This window comes from Mus caroli, chromosome 6, assembly GCF_900094665.2.
Source record: "Mus caroli chromosome 6, CAROLI_EIJ_v1.1, whole genome shotgun sequence".
NCBI classification, from domain to species: Eukaryota; Metazoa; Chordata; class Mammalia; order Rodentia; family Muridae; genus Mus; species Mus caroli.
Window position 1 is genome coordinate 24,277,805 of NC_034575.1, and position 20,556 is coordinate 24,298,360.

General features: G+C 55.3%; 1 protein-coding gene across 2 annotated transcripts in view; it reads left to right on the forward strand.

Annotated features, from left to right (window-relative positions):
• Window positions 1-3,342: 3,342 nt before the first annotated feature.
• The window catches only part of Flnc (filamin C), a 28,808-nt gene continuing 11,594 nt past the window's right edge, over window positions 3,343-20,556 (forward strand). For both annotated transcript variants that reach the window (XM_021165901.2, XM_021165903.2), the window contains exons 1-24: window positions 3,343-3,941; window positions 8,514-8,762; window positions 10,234-10,331; window positions 10,465-10,615; window positions 10,706-10,824; window positions 10,945-11,022; window positions 11,167-11,329; window positions 11,496-11,696; window positions 12,948-13,085; window positions 13,440-13,566; window positions 13,726-13,862; window positions 14,071-14,264; window positions 14,363-14,476; window positions 15,074-15,217; window positions 15,442-15,565; window positions 15,707-15,867; window positions 16,117-16,207; window positions 16,305-16,474; window positions 16,682-16,799; window positions 16,883-17,145; window positions 17,499-18,096; window positions 18,668-18,841; window positions 18,939-19,101; window positions 19,338-19,498. In XM_021165901.2, coding sequence (XP_021021560.1) covers window positions 3,587-3,941; window positions 8,514-8,762; window positions 10,234-10,331; window positions 10,465-10,615; window positions 10,706-10,824; window positions 10,945-11,022; window positions 11,167-11,329; window positions 11,496-11,696; window positions 12,948-13,085; window positions 13,440-13,566; window positions 13,726-13,862; window positions 14,071-14,264; window positions 14,363-14,476; window positions 15,074-15,217; window positions 15,442-15,565; window positions 15,707-15,867; window positions 16,117-16,207; window positions 16,305-16,474; window positions 16,682-16,799; window positions 16,883-17,145; window positions 17,499-18,096; window positions 18,668-18,841; window positions 18,939-19,101; window positions 19,338-19,498 — 4,291 coding nt within the window. In that variant the 5' untranslated portion in view covers window positions 3,343-3,586. The remainder of the gene's footprint in view (window positions 3,942-8,513; window positions 8,763-10,233; window positions 10,332-10,464; window positions 10,616-10,705; window positions 10,825-10,944; window positions 11,023-11,166; window positions 11,330-11,495; window positions 11,697-12,947; window positions 13,086-13,439; window positions 13,567-13,725; window positions 13,863-14,070; window positions 14,265-14,362; window positions 14,477-15,073; window positions 15,218-15,441; window positions 15,566-15,706; window positions 15,868-16,116; window positions 16,208-16,304; window positions 16,475-16,681; window positions 16,800-16,882; window positions 17,146-17,498; window positions 18,097-18,667; window positions 18,842-18,938; window positions 19,102-19,337; window positions 19,499-20,556) is intronic.

Consider the following 20,556-nt stretch of genomic DNA (forward strand, 5'->3'; position numbering starts at 1 on the left):
CAGATAGGTGTTTTTTTTTTTTTTTTTTGTTTTTGTTTTTCGAGACAGGGTTTCTCTGTGTAGCCCTGGCTGTCCTGGAACTCACTCTGTAGACCAGGCTGGCCTCGAACTCAGAAACCCGCCTGCCTCTGCCTCCCGAGTGCTGGGATTAAAGGCATGTGCCACCATGCCCGGCCAGATAGGTGTTTTTAAAGAGCACGGTACCGCTGGTTCTGGTAGGTTAATATTAGGATGGAAGGACACGGTGAGAGCATCTGGACTATGGACACACAGCTGTGCTGAAGGAATTCATTGTCTCAGCAGAAGAAGCAGCAGATGAGATCTGTGAGTGCCATGCATCATCCTGGTTTGGTTTGGCTTGGTTTGGTATCTTTACGCATTCTTTGGGGATGCTAGTAATACCATTTTACAAATGAGGAAATAGAGGCTCAAAAGAGCCGTGTCGCCTACTGAAGGTTACAGATCTAGAAGTGGAGAGACTGGGATTCAGCCCATGCATCTCTCCCCTCTGCCTCATATCCAAACCAGGCCACAGTATCTATCCCTGGCTGCCAGAAGCCCTACTCTGGAGTCCCGGAACCATCACAGGTGATTGTGGGCATGATCCTGGATCCAAAACCCAAACTTATCAAACATGATCCATTTGACTCACTCCTGTGGCTCTAACTTGTTACAAATGGCTATGCTTGGCGGCTGATAAACATTGTCTCTTGATGGGAGAGGCAGGCCCAGGTGAGAGGCAAGCCAGTCAACTTGGTCTCCTGAGATAGGTCAACAGATACTCAGGGGGCTATAAACGGCCTGTGGCCCTAGCCAACACTTCTCACACTCACTCAGCTGATGAAACCACCTGTAAAGCCCCTCCTGGGACCTCTGCCTGGCTTGTGGGAAGAACATACTAGCTCTTTTCAGGGTGGGGGCCCCTCTTGGCAGGCCCTGGGACAGCATTGCGCACGGTCTGTTCTGCTTGCATGACTGAGGCCGAGGCCTGGGCTCATAGGCTATATTGAGGGCTGAGTCACCAGCCTGCGCCTGGGTAGGCTGACTGTGACAGGCTGCTGGGGCCTGAGTCAGGCCCCGATTTATCCTGGAGAGCAACAGGCTCGAGTTTCGGGGAGGAGGGTGCCGGGAATCGTCCGTTGGCACTCTGTACCCTGCTCTGCTGACCTGTGGGGCCTGCACACCCATCTCCCAGATCTCCCAGAGTGAGATAATGAAGCGAAGAGACTGCTAGGGAGGCTATCCTCGGGAGGGAGGTCTCTCTGCCCTTGCTAGATCCCCTCTGCTCATTTCCACCTCAGAGTCCCTGGCCTGACTGGAGATCCTCATAACACCCACCAGGTAGCTGAGAGCCATGAGGGGCTGACTCTAACAGTTCAGCTCCCAGTACTCTGCCCAAACCCCTACTTCTCTCTCTAGTAGTTCTGAGAGTAATCTCTTCTTTTCCAGATCTGTATTTTGGTTTCTTCAACAGAGACAATATTACAGAGCCTACTCAAGTTGGCTGTCAAAAGTCTGCCTTCACACACACACACACACACACACACACACACACACACACTCAACTTTGCTTGTGTGATCCAGCTCTGTATCCAGAGCTAGGCATCCCTCCACAGGAGAGCTGTGTCTTTCAAATAGACAGTGCTGGTGCCTGCTGGGGGTTTTGGCTGAGGGATGAAGGTAGCGCTCTGGGAGAATGACAGTTTGGGAGACAAGGAGGGGGCTGCCAACAGGAGAGTGGAATTCCTAAGCGCCTCGTCACAGGCAGCCAACGAACATGAGCTGTGGGGCGCGCTGGCTATTTATACCTCTCCTGTCACTATCAGGGCCTCCAGAGACACCCCTGCTCCACACACCATGCACCATAGGGCCCTTTTCTGCTCCTGGCCCTTTCTGCCCTCCCCCTCCCTCCTAAGGACCAGGCCTTCTCCTTAGGTGAGAAGGAAAAAGAAATGATTGCTGGGAGCTTCACCATAAGCTCCGCCTCCCCCAACTCCTTTCCAAGTCTATAGTGGGCACCCCTGTCGTCTGCCCTTGAGGAAAGAGCTCCCAAAGATGCTTTATTATCGCCTTTCCTTTCATTATGACTGCGAGGAGGGAAATAAGGTAAAATGATTTACCCAAGCCTCAGCGGTCACATGGCTTGAATTAAGGACTGTCTTCCTTCAAAGCTAAGCTTACTTAGTCTCGAAGGATGGGGAAGCAGTGGACACACATCTGACCTCTCTTTGCAATGTAAATGCATTTGTAGGTCCTTCCCTTGTGTGTGGCAGGCAGCTTGGATTGCCTCAGTTTCTCTGTTGTGAACATTTCCCGTGTCTCTCGCCTTATTGGGCTTGCCCTCAACTCAATCCTGCCTAGGCTTCTAGCCTGCCTCCCTTCCTGCCCGCTTTGCCCCTGGCCCTGCCCACTTGCCCCAGTCACATTTCCCTTGGCTGCTCTGCCAGGGCTCTTCCTGCTATTTGGCACACTTCTACTTTCCCTGGGAGGATCTGCCCTGTGGCTCATGTGGGCACATTGCCCAGGGGGCTCCCTGGTACTACCTGGGCAGCCCTTTTGTCCTCTCATCAACTTGGTTGAGTCACTGGGGGGGGGCACACAAAGTGACTCACTGGGTACCCTTGTCCTGAGCTCAGCTTCATTCTGAGCCAGTGAGTCTAAATGGGCTAGTGACCAGGGACACTGAGTCAGGTCAGGAGCCTTGGTCTCTCTGTGGCCCTGGGTTTGGATTCCAAATAAAGGTTTAAGCATTTTCTTCTTATAAAGTGGCAAAATTCACGGAGCCCCCTTGAACTCAGTCTCTCCTGGTCAATGTCCCTGCTCCTTCTGGTGCGCGGTCTCTCTCTCTCTCTCTCTCTCTCTCTCTCTCTCTCTCTCTCTCTCNCACACACACACACACACACACACACACACACACAATTTCCTTTCTGAGTTCTTCACAGGTGGACAATACAACCAGGCTAGAAGCCAGGACTCCTAGGCTGTGTCAACAGCCTTGTCACCAACTCCAGAAAATTCTGTCAACACCAGATCAGTTTGTCTAGCCCTAGCCACTGCCTCAGTTTCCCCATTACTTTCTTTAACCCAATCTGAGTGTGGAAGGAGTGCCCCTCATCCCTAAATGGCTGAGACTAGGTTGGGGTGTACAGTGTGCATGGGGACGCTCAGGGCCAACGCCCCCACCCCATCCCCGCTCCTGCTGCGAACTGCGTGGAGGAGGGGCGGGCGGAGGCGGGGCCGTGGGGCTCAGCGCGGCCCCCACCCGCGGGCCGGGCGGCATTCCTGGGAGGCCGGCGCTCTGACGTGGACCCTGGGGCTGCGGGCGCGGCGGGGGGGTCGGCAGCCCGGGGGCTTCTTAAACCCCCTGCCCCGGCCCGGCCCGCACTTCCCGAGCACCGCTCCGCCCCGGGAGAGAGAGAGAGAGCCCTAGCCGGACAGCCCAGCAGCTCAGCCCAGGAGGCCCGCGAGCCCCGCCGCCCAGAGCGCTAACGAAGTCTCCGAGAACTCGGTGTCCCCGCGTCCCGCCCCGACAGCACCCACAGCCCGATCCCCAGGCCGTACTCCCCCGGCCCCCCGCCGCGCCACCATGATGAACAACAGCAACTACTCGGACGCCTCCGGCCTCGGCCTGGTTGACGAGGCGGACGAGATGCCGTCCACGGAGAAGGACCTAGCGGAGGACGCACCGTGGAAGAAGATCCAGCAGAACACATTCACGCGGTGGTGCAACGAGCATCTCAAGTGTGTGGGCAAGCGCCTGACCGACCTGCAGCGAGACCTCAGCGACGGGCTGCGCCTCATCGCGCTGCTCGAAGTGCTCAGCCAGAAGCGCATGTACCGCAAGTTCCACCCGCGCCCCAACTTCCGCCAAATGAAGCTGGAAAATGTGTCTGTGGCCCTGGAGTTCCTGGAGCGCGAACACATCAAGCTCGTGTCCATCGGTCAGTGCGGGGTCACAGGGAATGGTCACAGCGGGGGGTAGGGACAGGTCACATAGGTGCGGGTACTGAGATCCGGAACAGAAAACCTTTCCCTTGCCACGAGAGGACCCTGGTCTGATTTCTCCCTCGCCAGTACAGGCTGGAGCCCAGATACCCCTCTAGGGACAGGTGGCACCCCTGAGAAGTCCCCTTCCGAAGTTGTCCGAACATCTTAGCTTCAGCCTCCCTACACACACTCCTACCGACCTGCTCAAAGTCCCCTCTTTTCCTTCCACCGGGCCACCCTTGCTTGCACATGCTTGCGAGGACAGGGCTGGTGCCCAGTGCTAATTCCTTGGGGGCGTATCCCGCCACCCCATGAAAGCAAATGGCTTCCCATCGCCTTCGTCGCTGGGCAAAAGCAGACTTAAGACAGGTCCCAGTCATCTCTGGGTTCTCAGGGCCCTGAGGCCAGGGAGACTAGTGGCCTGAAGCTCCGCCGATGCGCTTGGCAGGCATGTGCTCCCCATCTGGGATCTGGCCGGGCTAGCGCAAACAGAACCCGGCCTCAGAAACCTAAAAAGGCACTGAGCAACGTCCTGGGAGCTTTAACCCCTGATTGCCCTGGTCGTTTAGGTGGTCTGGGAGGGGGACTCCTGCCTGTCCATGCCCTGTTCCAACCCACCGCCTGGCCTGGGATTGGCTACAGCTAAGGGTCAAGCTGCCCTGGAGGGAGGGGAAGGCTGAGGAAGAGAGGAAGTCATTGAGTGTAACCAGATTTGGAAGGTGTGTCAGTTCTGAGTGGGGGTGGGGAGGCACACTAGTCCAGGGAGTCCAGAAGCCCAGGGTGGGTTTTGAGTGGCAAGAAGCGGCCTCACTCTTCACAGCCCTATCCCGCTAGGACCAAGGTTTCCAGTTTGCGTCTTGGGTGAACTCTTAGATCCCTTCTGGGATGTAGTAGAAGGACCCCCCTGGGAGGATGCACCCCAGGCCCTGGAAGGGAACTGTATATGGAACCAGGTGATGCCCACCACTACAAGCTGCTCCCAGAGACTTCACTATTTAACTAGGTATCTGCCCCCTCCCTAGTCTCCCTCATGGCCATCTCCAGGTCTCCGGAATTAGCAGCTGAGATCAGTCCGGGGCCCTTTGCCCTGTTCAGGCTTCTTCCTGGGCCTTACCTCTTCCAGTCCCAGTACTAACCCCCCCCCCTCCACACACACACACACACACACCCCACCCTCCTGCTCTGGCCTGGAAATAGCCCTGTCTCCGTGACACAGCAGATGTCTCTGAGCTTTCCAGAAGGACAAGCCTGAGGACAAGGGGTGGGGGAGGGGGCCCTGGTGTAAGTGGTGGAGCTAGAAATTAGGAGGGTGTTGGGTGGGTGTGGAGCTGAGGGGCTCAAGATAAGTCAGCCCTGGGGGGCTACTCCCCGCCTACCCCTCCCTTCACACTGGGATCTGAAAGGCGGGACTGACTGTCCCAGGTGGGGTCTCCAGGGGAAAGTTTGCAGCCTCTGTGAAGACATTATAGGAAGTGGCTCAGCCTCCCTTCCCTGCTGGCTGCAGGGGCGGTGGGCCCCTCTCCAGGCCTCATCCTTCCCCTGTGCACCTCTCCCCTCCCCCCATGGTGGTGCCTGGCTCCAGCCCCCTTGGCTCTGCTGCAAGGGGGCCGGCTCAGAGTAGAGGGGGGAAGAAGCCGGGGCTGGTTTGGGGGCGGGAGGGAAGCTCCAAGGTTCCCGCTGAGAGGAAGGGGAATTGTGCCCGGTTTGGGCCAAGTGGTTCTCCCTGTGCTGATGAGATAAGCTGTCAGCAATTCAGCAACTGAGCTGGGGCTGGGGCCGAGGCTGGAGGGAAAGGGCACAAACGCCAGCCAGAGGTCCCTAGGCGACAGAAAGGGAGTGTCCCAAGGAGGGATCATCCAACTTACTCTAGCTCCACATCCTATCTAGAAGTGGGAAGGGGTCTCCCGCCAGATTCTGTCTCAGGACTAAATGAACATCTGGGCACCTGAAGTTGGGGTACTTAGAGACTCCCCACTTCTCACTAGAAGGAAAGTTGGGGCCCGGAAGGGTTGCTGACAGCTGAGTTTACCGGGAAGAGTTCTAGGCCTGGCTTGGGTTGAAAGAGCGCTGTACCCCTCTTACCCCCAGCACTGGGTGCACCCACACACACACCCTCTCAGCCCCTCCAAACAAAGAGGCCTATGAGGCAGCTCTGGCCCACAGCTGTTCTCCAGTTGCTATGCCTTCTCTTAGAGCCAATAGCTGAGGGAGGGGCTGGAGGGGATAGCAGCTGTCCCAGCCCCTCCCTTGGCCAGCCCTGTCTCCTCCCCTCTATTCTAGGCAAGGAGTGGGGGTCACAAACTAGCTGTCTAGTTCCTCCTACCCCTTGAGGGTGATCCCCAGGTCAGCAGAGAAGCAGACTCTTGATGGGATGCTATGCTCCACCACCCTCTACCCGCCTGGCTCCTGAGAGGGTGGAAGGAGAGAAAGGTCAGAGCTTCCAGGGTGTAGTTCTGGGCCTGCTACCCAACCCCCTTCCGTCCCCAAGCGGGGGACCACTTGCTGTTTGGCCCAGGGCCAGTTGCTAGGGAGAAACCTCTCTCTCCAGCAAATATGAATGACATCCCCCCTCGCTCCATCCCCTCCCAACATTGCAGCTTCAAGGTCTCCCTCCCAGGGGTCTGGCTCCAGTTTTTGAAGAAGCCTTCAGGAGTCTGTGAGCCCGGCTTGGGCTTGGACAGCTGTGAGAGAGGCTGAGGGTTCCCCGGGGTGTCCAGACTGTGTGAAAGTGTTGTGAGCCCGAGAGGGCAAGAGCACCGGGAGGTGGTGTGTCATGGAATCTGAGAGCTGCCAAACCATTGTGCTGCAGTGGAGCCAGGGGAAAGGGGCGGGCTGCGGGGCTGCTGGGGAAGGAAGGATGAATCAGTGGTGGGGAGGCCCAGGAGGCGCGGATTCCTCGGTCCTGGGGGCAGGTGGGGGTGGAGCGGAGGATGACAGAGGCTCCCCAGGCCCTCTGGTCTGAGGAAAGGAGAACAGAAAACAATGCGTAATAGGGTGCCTCCAATCTCACCATCTCTGTCTCTCAGGAAACATCAGTAAACAAGACAGAGCCTCCAGTCACTTTCTAGCCTACAGGCAGAGCTCAGGGAAGCTGATAGATTTCAGACCTCCATTACACTATAGAAATAAGCTGGATTCCAAAGTCTATAGTTTATATCAGTTGTGGTCCAAAGTATCTCTGAGAATCGAATCCTCGTGTGTGTGGTATTTCCCCTCCCTCCTGGGAGATACCATTGACCCTCAGCAACAGGCAAGGTGACTTCCAAGTTTTATCTGAGCAAATACTGTGTCCACCTTCTCTCCTCCCAGTCCCCGTGTGTTGCAGAAGGCCTTTTCGCTTTCAGCGCAGAGAGTAGGCAGTATTGATCCGGTCCTACAATACTTTAACTTAAGCTTTCAAAATAGTCATTCACTTTTACTGAGACACTGTAAAGTTTGAGCCCCACCGTAGAAGCATAAAACCCAGGGGAGAAGGCAGAGTTGGTAAAGTAGTGGCCATGCAAGCCTGAGGGCTTGAGATCAGATCCTAGGCGCCCATGTAAAAAGCTGGCGTACCCCTAGTCCCAGTTCTGGGAGGTGGAGATAGAGGATGCCTGGTGATGCCTGGACAGCAAGTCTGGCCAAATTGGTAAGTTCTGTGAGAGACCCTGTCTAGAAAAAGGAGGGGAGTAATTAGGAAAGATACCTCACACACACACACACACACACACACACACACACACATTCAAGGTCAAGAGTGGAGGAAGCTAAAAGAAAAATTTATCAATTGACCTTATATAAAACAACAAAATGCAAACTATCTAGAGAGCGTGTGTTTTGTTGCCTGAGAATGTGGAGACATGACAGGCAAGGAGAGGGTCACAGAGGGGATATATTGAGGAGTGATGGTTATACTTATTATTTTTTATTTCATGCCAATAGTTTTGTAGGTATGCCCTATTGTCAACACTTATCAGATTATCTTCTCTAATATGCGCAGCCTGTGTGTCAATAAAACAGCTAAAAAAACAAAAAACAAAAACAAAAACAAAAACCAAAAACAAACAAGAAGCCCTGGATGTGGCTTAGTTGGTAGAGCGCTTACCTGGTATGCACGAGGCCCTGAGTTTGGCCCCAGTGCAGTGCTTATAAGATCAGGACTCAGAAAGCAGAGGCTGGAGGATCAGGAATTCAGAGCCACAGTCCAGGCTACATAAGACCCCGACTCAAAACAGAATCACTGTCTGGCCCTAAGAGGCTTGCATTTCAGAAGGGCACTTGCTTAGGAGGGAGGTAGACCCCAGTGCTGGATGATCTTAGGGTAGAGGAAGGGGTACCAAAGAGGGAAGCAGCCTGTTTCTGAAGATGAGACCTCACATCCGGCCATGGGGGTAAGTGAAAGGCTTTGGTAGGCCGAGAAGATAGGTCCCAGAGAGAGGAGGAATCCAACCCTGTGGCTCAAACAGCTGCCCCAGGGGCAACGTGGGTAAGATAGGGTACCACCCTGAGGTGCCCTTCTGAGCCGGCTTGTTCCCCTCTCTCTGCAGACAGCAAGGCTATCGTGGATGGGAACCTGAAGCTGATCCTAGGCCTGATCTGGACGCTGATCCTTCACTACTCCATTTCCATGCCCATGTGGGAGGATGAAGATGATGAGGATGCCCGCAAACAGACACCCAAGCAGCGTCTGCTTGGCTGGATCCAGAACAAAGTGCCACAGCTGCCCATCACCAACTTTAACCGAGACTGGCAGGACGGCAAGGCTCTGGGTGCCCTGGTTGACAACTGTGCCCCTGGTGAGTGGGCCAGTGGACACACTGAAGAGCCATCAGCCCTGTAGGAGACCGGGAGAGAATCTGGAGATACTGAGTGAGGCTCATGCTTCATGCTTCACCCACCCCAGGGCCTTATGAATCAGGATCGCCATGAGGGTTGATCCTTTTCCAGAAGTTACGGCCGGGATCGAGCTGCTCCTGGTTGCTAGGCTAGATTCAGTAGAAGCAGGAAAGGGTTTCCAACAAGTCATTTTATAGGCAAGCCTAGAAGTCCAGAGAGGGACAGCAATTTGTCTGGAAACACACTCTAGAAGTGACCCCAGAGCCCGGGCTTATTTTGTCACCTGGACACCATTCCTCTACTCTAGTGGAAAGAAAAGAAATAGGTTGGACTTATAGCAAGAAATCCTTAGTTATATATCCTTAGTTACATACAGAAACGACTCTTTGTGCGACCCTGGGGATGGCTTTGAGAAAGGGTTGAGGGCCAGGATGGTGCCATTGTGTTGTCCAGTGACAGGTGGCCCTGGCCTGCCCTTCTGGGCCAGCCTGGTTAGACCTGAGCAGATCAGAGCCTTTAGAGGGCTGAACAGCACAGGCCAGAGCCCCACCTAAGGTCCAGCTCCTTCCTGATCGTCATCTACAGTGGGCGTGGGGGGGCAGTTGGCCAGAGGAGCTTTAGCCCCTTGGGGGAATCCTCCCCCTCCCTGGGGTCAGCAGAGGAGCAGGGATGGGGAGGCGGGGGCACACAGCCTGGGAAGCATTCCCAGCTGCTGAGCCATTGCCCAAAGCTGGTGTGGCTGCCAGCAGTGAGCTCAGCTGTTCCAGCCAGTCATGGATTCCAGCCTGTGAGCGGGCCCCTTCCTCACCACTGTGATCAAAACCTCTATCTCTATCTTGAACCAAGCTCCCCCTGCCCCTACAACCAGGCCTTCACAGGTGACCTGGGATTCTGTCAGCATTTTATCTGCTGGGAGGCTAGGCTCTCAGTGTCCATACACAGGAATCCATCTCCCTGCTTCAATGCTGCTTTATTTGATGCCTCAGTTTCCCCCAACAGGCAGTTAAGAAGGGAGAGAGTGTTATCCCTAAGGCTAGTGTGGAGTAGCATCACGGAGTTGTGGGAGACAGGGCCCTCACCTTCTGTCCACCCTAAGGCAGCTGGCATGACATGTATGTGGGGTCCTTTGTTGGGGTTTGGGACTTGGGGTCTCTGCTAGGTCTTGGGTTAAGCAGGATGCTGGCTGGTAGGGCTGGTGCCAGGCCGCATCATCGTGGGGGAGAGAAAGGCCTCATTGTTGATGCAGCAAGGACTGCTATGCCTTGGCATGGTGATTGGGTGCAATGGCAGGGGATAGCGGGAACCTGACTGGGGAAGGTCCTAAAGCTGGCCAGAAAGGAAGTGACGCCATGGCCTCTCGGATTATTGGCCAAACAAAGATTCTGTGCTAGCTCCGTGGTTTACTATTACGTTCTTCCACCTTCTCTCTAGGTCTCTGCCCTGATTGGGAAGCCTGGGACCCCAACCAGCCCGTGCAGAATGCCAGAGAGGCCATGCAGCAAGCTGATGACTGGCTCGGGGTGCCCCAGGTACACTGGCAGATGGCATAGTGGGGCATTGGGGAGGTGTGGGGTGGAGAGGTAAGGACTGTACAGATACCTGGCAAGGAAGCAGGTAAGAACTGGGAGAGCAATGCGCAACCATCCTTTCTTCCTACGGCAGGTGATTGCCCCTGAAGAAATCGTGGATCCCAACGTGGATGAACACTCTGTCATGACCTACCTATCCCAGTTTCCCAAGGCCAAGCTCAAACCCGGTGCCCCTGTTCGCTCTAAGCAGCTGAATCCTAAGAAAGCCATCGCCTATGGGCCCGGTACGCGTGGAGTCCTAAGAGCCTTCCTGAGGGAGGTGTCTAGGCAGGGAGAGAACCTCTGAGTGACCTGGGCTCTGCTTCTGTCCACAGGCATTGAGCCCCAGGGGAACACTGTGCTGCAGCCTGCCCACTTCACTGTGCAGACAGTAGATGCTGGTGTGGGGGAGGTGCTGGTCTATATTGAGGACCCCGAGGGACACACTGAGGAGGTACAGTGGGGCACTGGAGATAAAGGGAGCAGTAGGGGGTTGGGACAGAGGAGTCCTGGGGTTATGGGATCAGTCGGGGTTATAACTGTATGATCTTCCATCTTCTTCCTTCCCCACAAGGCCAAAGTGGTTCCCAACAATGACAAAGACCGCACCTATGCCGTCTCCTATGTGCCTAAGGTTGCTGGGTTACACAAGGTATCTCCCTAGATCGCTGCCCCTCTCAGCCCACTCCACCCCCACTACCGTTCTCCACCTGGTACCCTCACTTTGCCTCTCCTCCCCCTCAGAACTAGTCTCCCCTAGAAGCTAATCTTTGCCCCCACCCCGCCCCCACCCCAGGTGACCGTGCTGTTTGCTGGCCAGAACATCGAGCGTAGTCCTTTTGAGGTGAATGTGGGCATGGCTCTTGGGGATGCCAACAAGGTATCAGCCCGTGGTCCTGGTCTGGAACCTGTGGGTAACGTGGCCAACAAACCCACTTACTTTGACATCTATACTGCCGGTAAGAGTTAGCCCAGGATGGGTTGAGTGGTAGCCTCTGACAATGTACAAGTGTGGGGCTGAAACAGATCCTAGGTGGGGGTGGGGGTGGGGGTGGTTCCAGGATGAGGGAGCCTGATCAGATGTGTGTGTCCAGAGCGGGCTCCTGACAGCCTTGTCCTTTGTAGGGGCTGGCACTGGTGATGTTGCTGTGGTGATCGTGGACCCACAGGGACGTCGGGATACAGTCGAGGTGGCCCTGGAGGACAAGGGTGACAACACGTTCCGCTGCACGTACAGGCCCGTGATGGAGGGGCCACACACCGTGCATGTGGCCTTTGCTGGTGCACCCATCACCCGGAGTCCTTTCCCTGTCCATGTGGCAGAAGGTAAGGCTGCTTCACCTCACCAGAGCCAGACACAGAAAGCTTGCCACCAAACGTCAGGTCTGAGGACTGATGGGAAATGCAGCACTCAACCCACATGGCTGGAGGTGGGGGTGGGGTGGTGGCTAACTGTGGGCTTGAGTCAGGCAGGGGCAACTGGGCTGGTATGGGTAAGAGGGGGTTCAGAGAACACAGGGGTCATCCAGAATATTGGTGCCCTGGAAGGGTTGGTAGAGGCGACACAGGGCCACCCTGGTGGGGCTCACATGGCATGCTCTCACCGTGTGCGAGGCCCTCGGTTGATGATCCTACCCCCCAACTGGTTCTCTCCCTGTACTCAGTGCCCTTGCCGACGCCCACCCCCTCTGTACCCATCGTCCACCAGGCCAAGAGAGTGGCGCCACGTTAGTACTCGCCATTAGAGGTGGGGCCAGGCATGGCCTTAGCTGGCTGGCCTCACTGGTGCTTGTGGAATGCCCACACGGTGTGGATTGCTCCCGTTCTGTGGCCTTCTGTGACAGGCTGGAGTGCCGAGCCTGGTTGTATGTGTTCTTGGGCAGGTTTATTCCTGTTTCGCCGTCCGCCTTGTGGTCTCTGTCACAAACTTTAGATTCTGTCCCACCGCCTACCGATGTTCCGTGCCTGGCCCCAGCTGCTGCCAAGCCACTGCCTGGATTCTGTGGCAGTGTCTGAGCTCTGTGCCGCTGCTGGCTAGGCCTGGGTTATATGTCACTGTCGTTTCTCTGGTGCCCCGTGAGCTCCATGTGTCTGTACCGCACCAGGCTGGTTTCAATGCATTGCCCGTGCGTGGCAGAAGGCTTGATGCTACATGGAACGCCTCTTGTTCCATGATGGTGCTGGATGGTTGGTGGCATGCCACAGTTTGTGAGGCAGCTATGGAGGTGCTGTGAAAGCCTAGGGCTATAGTGGAAAGCACCTTCAGTGTGGATAGAGAGCGCTCCTTGTTTCTTAGCCCACAAGGTGCAGAATCTGCCACGTCTTTGTCTCAAGTGGCTCCAAGGAAAGGTTCTGACCTGGGTCTGCAGCCAGATCTCTGTCCAGCACCCAGCATTGCTCCGAGCAGACCCAGTTCTGTGATGGACACAGAAAGCATGGGGCAGGGTTGCATGAGGCCGTGCCCAGTGCCTGAGAGGGCTCAGGAGATACCTGCACAGTAAGGTGGCCAGGGACGGGAGCTTGGCCTTCCTCCAGAGCCATTCAGCACCCAGACCTTCTGTCTCTTCCTCTCCCCAGCCTGTAACCCCAATGCCTGCCGAGCCTCTGGGCGAGGCCTGCAGCCCAAAGGTGTGCGTGTGAAAGAGGTGGCTGACTTCAAGGTGTTCACCAAGGGTGCTGGCAGCGGGGAGCTCAAGGTCACAGTCAAAGGCCCAAGTGAGTGCCGGGTCCCAAGACTGGGGGACTGGACAGTAGTGTTGACAATCTGAGGGCAATGACAGCAAGGCCACACAGCCCCATCCCAAGATTCCAGAGACACAGTGACCCATGGACTCTCCTCTCTGCCTCAGTTTCCCAGTCTGAAATTTGGAGCTAGTTGTCTCTACCTTGTTTGCTACACTGGGCTGTTGTGCTCAGGGATGACAGACACGTGGTCCTGCCATAAGTTTCAGCTCTGTCCACTGGTAGCACCTTCCTCAGATGGGCCTAGGTCCCAAGGTCTCCATGAGGGGGATGAAGAACCTGGGAGTCCCAGACTTTGACCTGTACTCCCTGACTTCATTTCCTCAGAGGGCACAGAGGAGCCAGTGAAAGTTCGGGAGGCTGGAGATGGGGTGTTTGAGTGCGAATACTACCCAGTGGTGCCTGGGAAGTATGTGGTGACCATCACCTGGGGTGGCTATGCCATTCCCCGAAGGTAAGCACAATGCCTCCTCCCTATCTGCACCCCCCCCCCCGGTCTGGGTCATTTGCTGTGAGGAGAGGAAGACACTCCTGAGCTCTGAGGGGAGAGAAGAGGCCGCCTCTGGCAGGGGCACTTCCTGACACTGATACCAGCTCTTTCCTTTACTCCTAGTCCTTTTGAGGTTCAGGTGAGCCCAGAGGCTGGAGCCCAGAAAGTGCGGGCATGGGGTCCTGGGTTGGAGACTGGCCAGGTGGGCAAGTCGGCTGACTTCGTGGTGGAAGCCATTGGCACAGAAGTGGGAACGCTGGGTAAGCGGCTGGGTGGCATGAGGCATGTGACAAAGGACTGATGCCAAGGAGGAGCTGGGGAAGGCAGTGAGACTCAGAAGGCTGTCAGGATAAGCCTAGAGTGGGGACTGCGGGGTAACTGGGCTGGGAGCAGAAGGAAACATGGGGGACCTGTCTGAGAGGCCTAGCTGCGCCCTGTGCTCTCTGACCCTTCCCACCTCATCCCCAGGCTTCTCCATTGAGGGGCCCTCGCAAGCCAAGATTGAATGTGATGACAAAGGCGATGGCTCCTGTGACGTGCGGTACTGGCCCACGGAGCCTGGGGAGTATGCTGTGCATGTCATCTGCGATGATGAAGACATCCGGGACTCTCCTTTCATCGCCCACATCCAGCCAGCCCCACCAGACTGCTTCCCAGACAAGGTGGGGGTCCTAGCTCCCACACGCCATCGGGACTGGGCTTGGGTGCTCTGTTCCTTCTCCTGTCCCCAACCCAGCCCCCTTTCTTGTCTGGAACATAGGTGAAAGCCTTTGGACCTGGCCTGGAGCCCACTGGCTGCATCGTGGACAGGCCTGCCGAGTTCACCATTGATGCCCGTGCTGCTGGCAAGGGAGATTTGAAGCTCTATGCCCAGGTAGGACACCACTGTCTCCACTGTGCCCTATTACCCCACATAGGGGCCTCCAGAATGGAGGTTGTAGGATCCCAGAAAGACAGGATTAAGTCTCTCATGGTCATAGTTCTGTGGAATATTAAAACCATATTTTCTTACGGATGATAATCTTAAAAGCATTTTCAGAAATCATTTTTGAATCAGTAATTTGAAGTTGAAAGATGAGTTCACCTTATGTGACATTGGCTTCAAGTCAGTTTAACAAATTAGTGTCCACTGACCCCTAAAGGTCTTGAAGCTCTGAGGAGACAGTTGTTCTTTAAAAAGCTTGTTAATCAATTTTGCGAACATTGATTTAGCCTCTCCCTGACTACTAACATATAAGCTAAACATACGCTAGGAAGCAGGCCACGGGGGTGACTTCATGCCAAGTCTTTTGGCTCCCGAGGTAGGGACTGGCCATAGACTCATGGCCTGACATCACTGGCTGGACCTTGAGTGGGTGAGATACTGGTGGGGCATAGAGAAGTGCAGAGTCTGCTTGATCCAGCAGAGGGCGCACTGAGACACCTGTGACCTTCTCTGCTCCCATGAACATTTCTTGGCTGGTACCCACAGGATGCAGATGGCTGCCCCATTGACATCAAGGTGATCCCCAATGGTGATGGTACCTTCCGCTGCTCCTACGTGCCTACCAAGCCCATCAAGCACACTATCATCGTCTCCTGGGGAGGTGTCAATGTGCCCAAGAGCCCCTTCAGGGTATGTCTACCAACGCTGCCCCTTGCACACAACCAGGAGTCCCAAGGAATGAGGGCCCCATGCACCACATTCATGGCTGTCCTGGATGCTCTGCACATTTCCCTTCCTCAAGGCCCCCACAAAGAGGCTAAGACTGGTCCAGCTGAGGCTAGGAGTGGGGAGTTGCTGGGAAGGGTTAGCCTTGAGCCGTGCCCACTCCCTGAGCGGAAAACCCCTGCCCACAGGTGAATGTGGGAGAAGGCAGCCATCCTGAGCGGGTGAAGGTATATGGCCCTGGAGTAGAGAAGACAGGCCTTAAAGCCAACGAACCCACCTATTTCACAGTGGACTGCAGTGAAGCCGGGCAAGGTGAGCCACTCCCTCAGGGGTGTGTTCTAGGTGGGAAGGGCTTGGAACCGCTAGAACCAGTTGCCTGGGCACAGTTCCAGGAGCCTCTAATGAGAGAAGCTTTTGAGCCTCATGCATAGCCCAGGCCCTTCCTCCTCTCAGGTGATGTGAGTATTGGCATCAAGTGTGCTCCTGGCGTGGTGGGGCCTGTGGAAGCTGACATCGACTTTGACATCATCAAGAATGACAACGATACCTTCACAGTCAAGTACACACCCCCTGGGGCCGGCCACTACACGATCATGGTGCTGTTTGCCAACCAGGTATGGTAGCCCTCAGCTATAGTTGGTAGCCATGGGCTTGCATGATAAAGGTCTGAGAAGGCTGTTAGAAATGAGTTGTTTCTGAGGCAGAACGCCAACTACACAGAGGCTGTGGAGTGAGTCCCTTGTGTGTGCCTCGGCCAACATGATGGCGCTATACCCTCGCTGGGTACCTGGGGGGATGACCTGACCAGCATCTAGCTCAATACTGTCTCCTGAGAAACCTGACTAAGCCTTTTCCCCATCTAGGAGATCCCTGCCAGTCCCTTCCACATCAAGGTAGACCCATCCCATGACGCTAGCAAGGTCAAGGCTGAGGGCCCTGGACTGAGCCGCACAGGTAGATGTCTGGACAAGGATGGAGCTGGTAGGAGTTGGGGTTGGGGTTCGTTGGTCCCCAGACCCTCACTGCCATCTCTTGGGGGGGGGGCTTCCAGGTGTGGAAGTCGGAAAGCCGACTCACTTTACCGTGCTGACCAAGGGAGCTGGCAAGGCTAAGCTGGACGTGCACTTTGCTGGGGCAGCCAAGGGCGAGGCTGTGCGGGACTTTGAAATCATTGACAACCATGACTATTCGTACACTGTCAAGTACACAGCTGTGCAGCAGGTATGTCTCGTCCCCTCACACTTTTCCCTCTGCTGTTGATGGCACCTGAGAATGGCCTCCTCAGCCTCGTCTCACCCATTCTGGGCCCTTGGCCACTTCCTGTTCCCTGTCCACTCTTGCTCTAGGTCAATGAACTGCAGTGTCCAAGGAGCTGTTACCGGATTGTATCTAAACCACCCCATTCTGACTTTCTCTTTTACCCAATAGGGCAACATGGCAGTAACAGTGACCTACGGTGGGGACCCTGTCCCCAAAAGTCCCTTTGTGGTGAATGTGGCACCCCCACTGGACCTCAGCAAAGTCAAAGTTCAAGGCCTTAACAGCAGTAAGTGAAGAGCCACCCTGGGGTTGCGGGTGTTTGGGTGAGCCTCTGGAGTCCACTCACGGTGTCCCTTGCCCTCCGTCCAGAGGTAGCTGTGGGACAGGAACAGGCGTTCTCGGTGAACACCAGAGGGGCTGGTGGTCAGGGACAACTTGATGTGCGGATGACCTCACCCTCCCGACGGCCTATCCCCTGCAAGCTGGAGCCTGGGGGTGGAGCAGAAGCCCAGGCTGTCCGCTACATGCCCCCTGAAGAGGGACCTTACAAGGTGGACATCACCTACGATGGTCACCCAGTGCCTGGCAGCCCCTTTGCTGTGGAAGGCGTCCTGCCCCCTGACCCCTCTAAGGTAAATCTATGGGGACTGGTGGGATCCAGGAGTTGGGGGATGATAGAAAAGATAGATGCATTCTAGTCAGAGGCCAGAAGGACAGATGTTCCTGGAGCAAGGACCAGGACCAGGACCGTCCTCTATGTAGGGCCTGTCTTAGGGTCAGCTTAGTTGTCTAGAGCTGGCCGTGGAATCTGACCTGAGCTCGAATCTCAGTTACCTCATTTCTGTCTCAGTGTCCTCTCCTGGAGCTATAACCACTCTGCAGTAGCTGCTACAGCTCAAGGTGCCTAGCTAGGTGACAGCCACTGAGGCTGGGAGCTTAGGCGAAACCAAGTTCAGGGGACTAACAAACGTGTTCATCTTCCTAGGTCTGCGCGTATGGCCCTGGTCTCAAGGGCGGGCTTGTAGGCACCCCAGCACCATTCTCCATTGACACCAAGGGGGCCGGCACAGGAGGCCTGGGGCTGACTGTCGAGGGCCCCTGCGAAGCCAAGATCGAGTGCCAAGACAATGGTGATGGATCTTGTGCAGTCAGCTACCTGCCCACGGAGCCAGGCGAGTACACCATCAATATCCTGTTTGCTGAAGCCCACATCCCTGGCTCGCCCTTCAAGGCCACCATCCAGCCTGTGTTCGACCCAAGCAAGGTGAGGGCCAGTGGGCCAGGCCTGGAGCGTGGCAAGGCTGGAGAGGCAGCCACCTTCACCGTGGACTGCTCAGAAGCAGGCGAGGCCGAGCTGACCATCGAGATCCTGTCGGATGCTGGTGTCAAAGCGGAGGTGCTGATCCAAAACAACGCGGACGGCACCTACCACATCACCTACAGCCCTGCCTTCCCCGGCACCTACACCATCACCATCAAGTATGGCGGCCACCCCATACCCAAGTTCCCCACCCGTGTCCACGTGCAGCCTGCAGTTGATACCAGTGGCATCAAGGTCTCTGGGCCTGGTGTGGAGCCACATGGTAAGAGAGGAGCAGCGCAGTGTCAAGTTATGGGGAGCAAGCTCTGGAAGGAGGGAGGAGAGCTGGGGGTGGGCAGATGGAGGTTTCAGGGGCTCAACACATCAGAAGGGGACCAAGGGGGTCCAAAAGGGCATGCAGGTTAATCTCTGCTCTTTTGACAAAATGGCATCTGCCCCTGGGCACTTTTCTGGTGAGATCTTTGAACTCCTCAAATTAAGACATCTCAGACCTGATAAAGCTGAGGATGTACAAGGGGCACAGAAGGCAAGCTGTGTCTCAGGGTTGTCAAGAATCAGGGGATAGTTACGTGAAATGTGCTGGTTGCAAGAGAGCCAGACTCAGCTAGGACTAAGCTGAGCAGAGGCAGGTAAGACACAGTCCTCAGCCTGGCAGAGGGCTGACAGGGGCTGAGGATGGCTTTAAATAGAGGAGAGGGCAGAGGAGGAGGAAAGGCCTGAGACTCGCAAGGGTGCAGAGAGGTGGCTCGGCGCTACTTGAAGGAACAGCTATGGAGCAAGGGATGAAGAGGGGCCTGCATGAAGGCTGAGTGAGCATGGCTCTCTGGATCTAGGTGTCCTGCGGGAGGTGACCACCGAGTTTACTGTGGATGCGAGATCTCTAACAGCTACAGGCGGCAACCATGTGACAGCTCGTGTCCTCAACCCCTCCGGTGCTAAGACAGATACCTATGTGACAGACAACGGAGATGGCACCTATCGGGTGCAGTACACTGCCTATGAAGAGGGTAAGGGATTTGAGGGAGAGGGACGGTGCACAGAATGCTCAGGTGGGCACAGATCGGGGCTCTGCTCTCCTTGACTGACACGGTGACTGGCTTCCAGGTGTGCATTTGGTAGAGGTGCTGTATGACGAAGTAGCTGTGCCCAAGAGCCCCTTCCGAGTGGGTGTGACTGAGGGCTGTGACCCCACCCGAGTCCGGGCCTTTGGTCCAGGTCTGGAGGGTGGCTTGGTCAACAAGGCCAACCGCTTCACTGTGGAAACCAGGTATCCTTCTCTCTGCATTGACCCAAGTTCATGTCCATCTTGATCTCTGCTTGTTTGTCCTTCCCATCTGTCCGAGATAACTAAGGATCAGTCCTCTCCATGTTCCCAAACAGCCCATTCCAGACCATCCCTTCCAGCACTGGGTCCTAGCAGCCTGCCCTCTCCTCCCTGTCCCCCCAATCCCTTCTGTCCCTTTCACTGGCTCTAGAGCAGCTGACAGGAGTGTTCTTTTACAGGGGTGCTGGCACAGGAGGCCTTGGCCTAGCCATTGAGGGCCCCTCAGAAGCTAAGATGTCCTGCAAGGACAACAAGGACGGAAGCTGCACCGTGGAGTACATCCCCTTTACCCCTGGAGACTATGACGTCAACATCACCTTTGGGGGACAGCCCATTCCAGGTGGGCAAAGAGGGAGGGTGAGGTGGGCTCTGGGAAGAGGATGATAGATCAACAGGAAAGGGGATGTGGAGATTTGCAGAGGGCAAGAAGCAGGGCGGGAGGTGGATGTGGTAACCCTGTAGTTCATTCTCAGAGGCCCTTGCACCAGACTTTGGTCTGTTGTGGGAAATATTAAAAAAAAAAATCAACCCGCCATCTCTCCTGCCCCATCGGTCCGTGTTCCTGCTCTAGTACCAGTACTGGCGGGCCACAACACTGTGTCTCAGCAGGGTCCTTGCTCGGCGAGTTCTCACCTCTGAGCTACTCTCTCCCAGTTAGCGAGTTCATCTCGCTTTTATGCAATGTCCCACACACCCCACGATCAGCCATCTCAATACCTAGTTACCCGGTAGAAACATGACTCATAAAGCTTAATTATCCAATCAGATTTATATAACAATAAGATCATAATTTACAAGATGCCAATACAATAATTTCAGAGCCAGTTGATAAAGACAAAAGCTTTAACCCAATTATTCTAACCTTGTGAAAATCCTAGCTACCTGTGGCTGTTTAAACCCACACGGGATCAGGATCGGCTTCCTGTCAGCCTGCCTCCATGTTGGCTTCTCTCCTTCCCCCTCCTGCTACCTCTATATCTCTCCCTATCGCCCAAACTCCTAGCTCCGCCCCCCTTTTCCTGTCCAATCACAGGCCTGCCACTGCCCTAATGTGATTGGGCAAAGAAACTCCTGCAACGATGGTCATACAGATCTACTGACTAGATTGGCTGATCTACAGCCTAGCTGCCTGAGGGTGTCATGTCTTCTGTTATTGTAGAGTGGTCTGTTAAAACAAGACACCATTTTCTCTTATTTAATTCTGCATCTCTTCTTCACGTTTCAACTACAATGTCAAAAGACATAAGCTGTTTGTAAAAACATTCCATTGTTAACATTTTAAAGATTTAGGAGGGCTTTCTTCCCAGGAGTCTAGAAGGTGAGGTTTGCCCTGTCTCATTCAGCAGGCAAATTTGCTTAGTCCTGTTTTTTGTTTGTTTGTTTGTTTTGTTTTCCTAA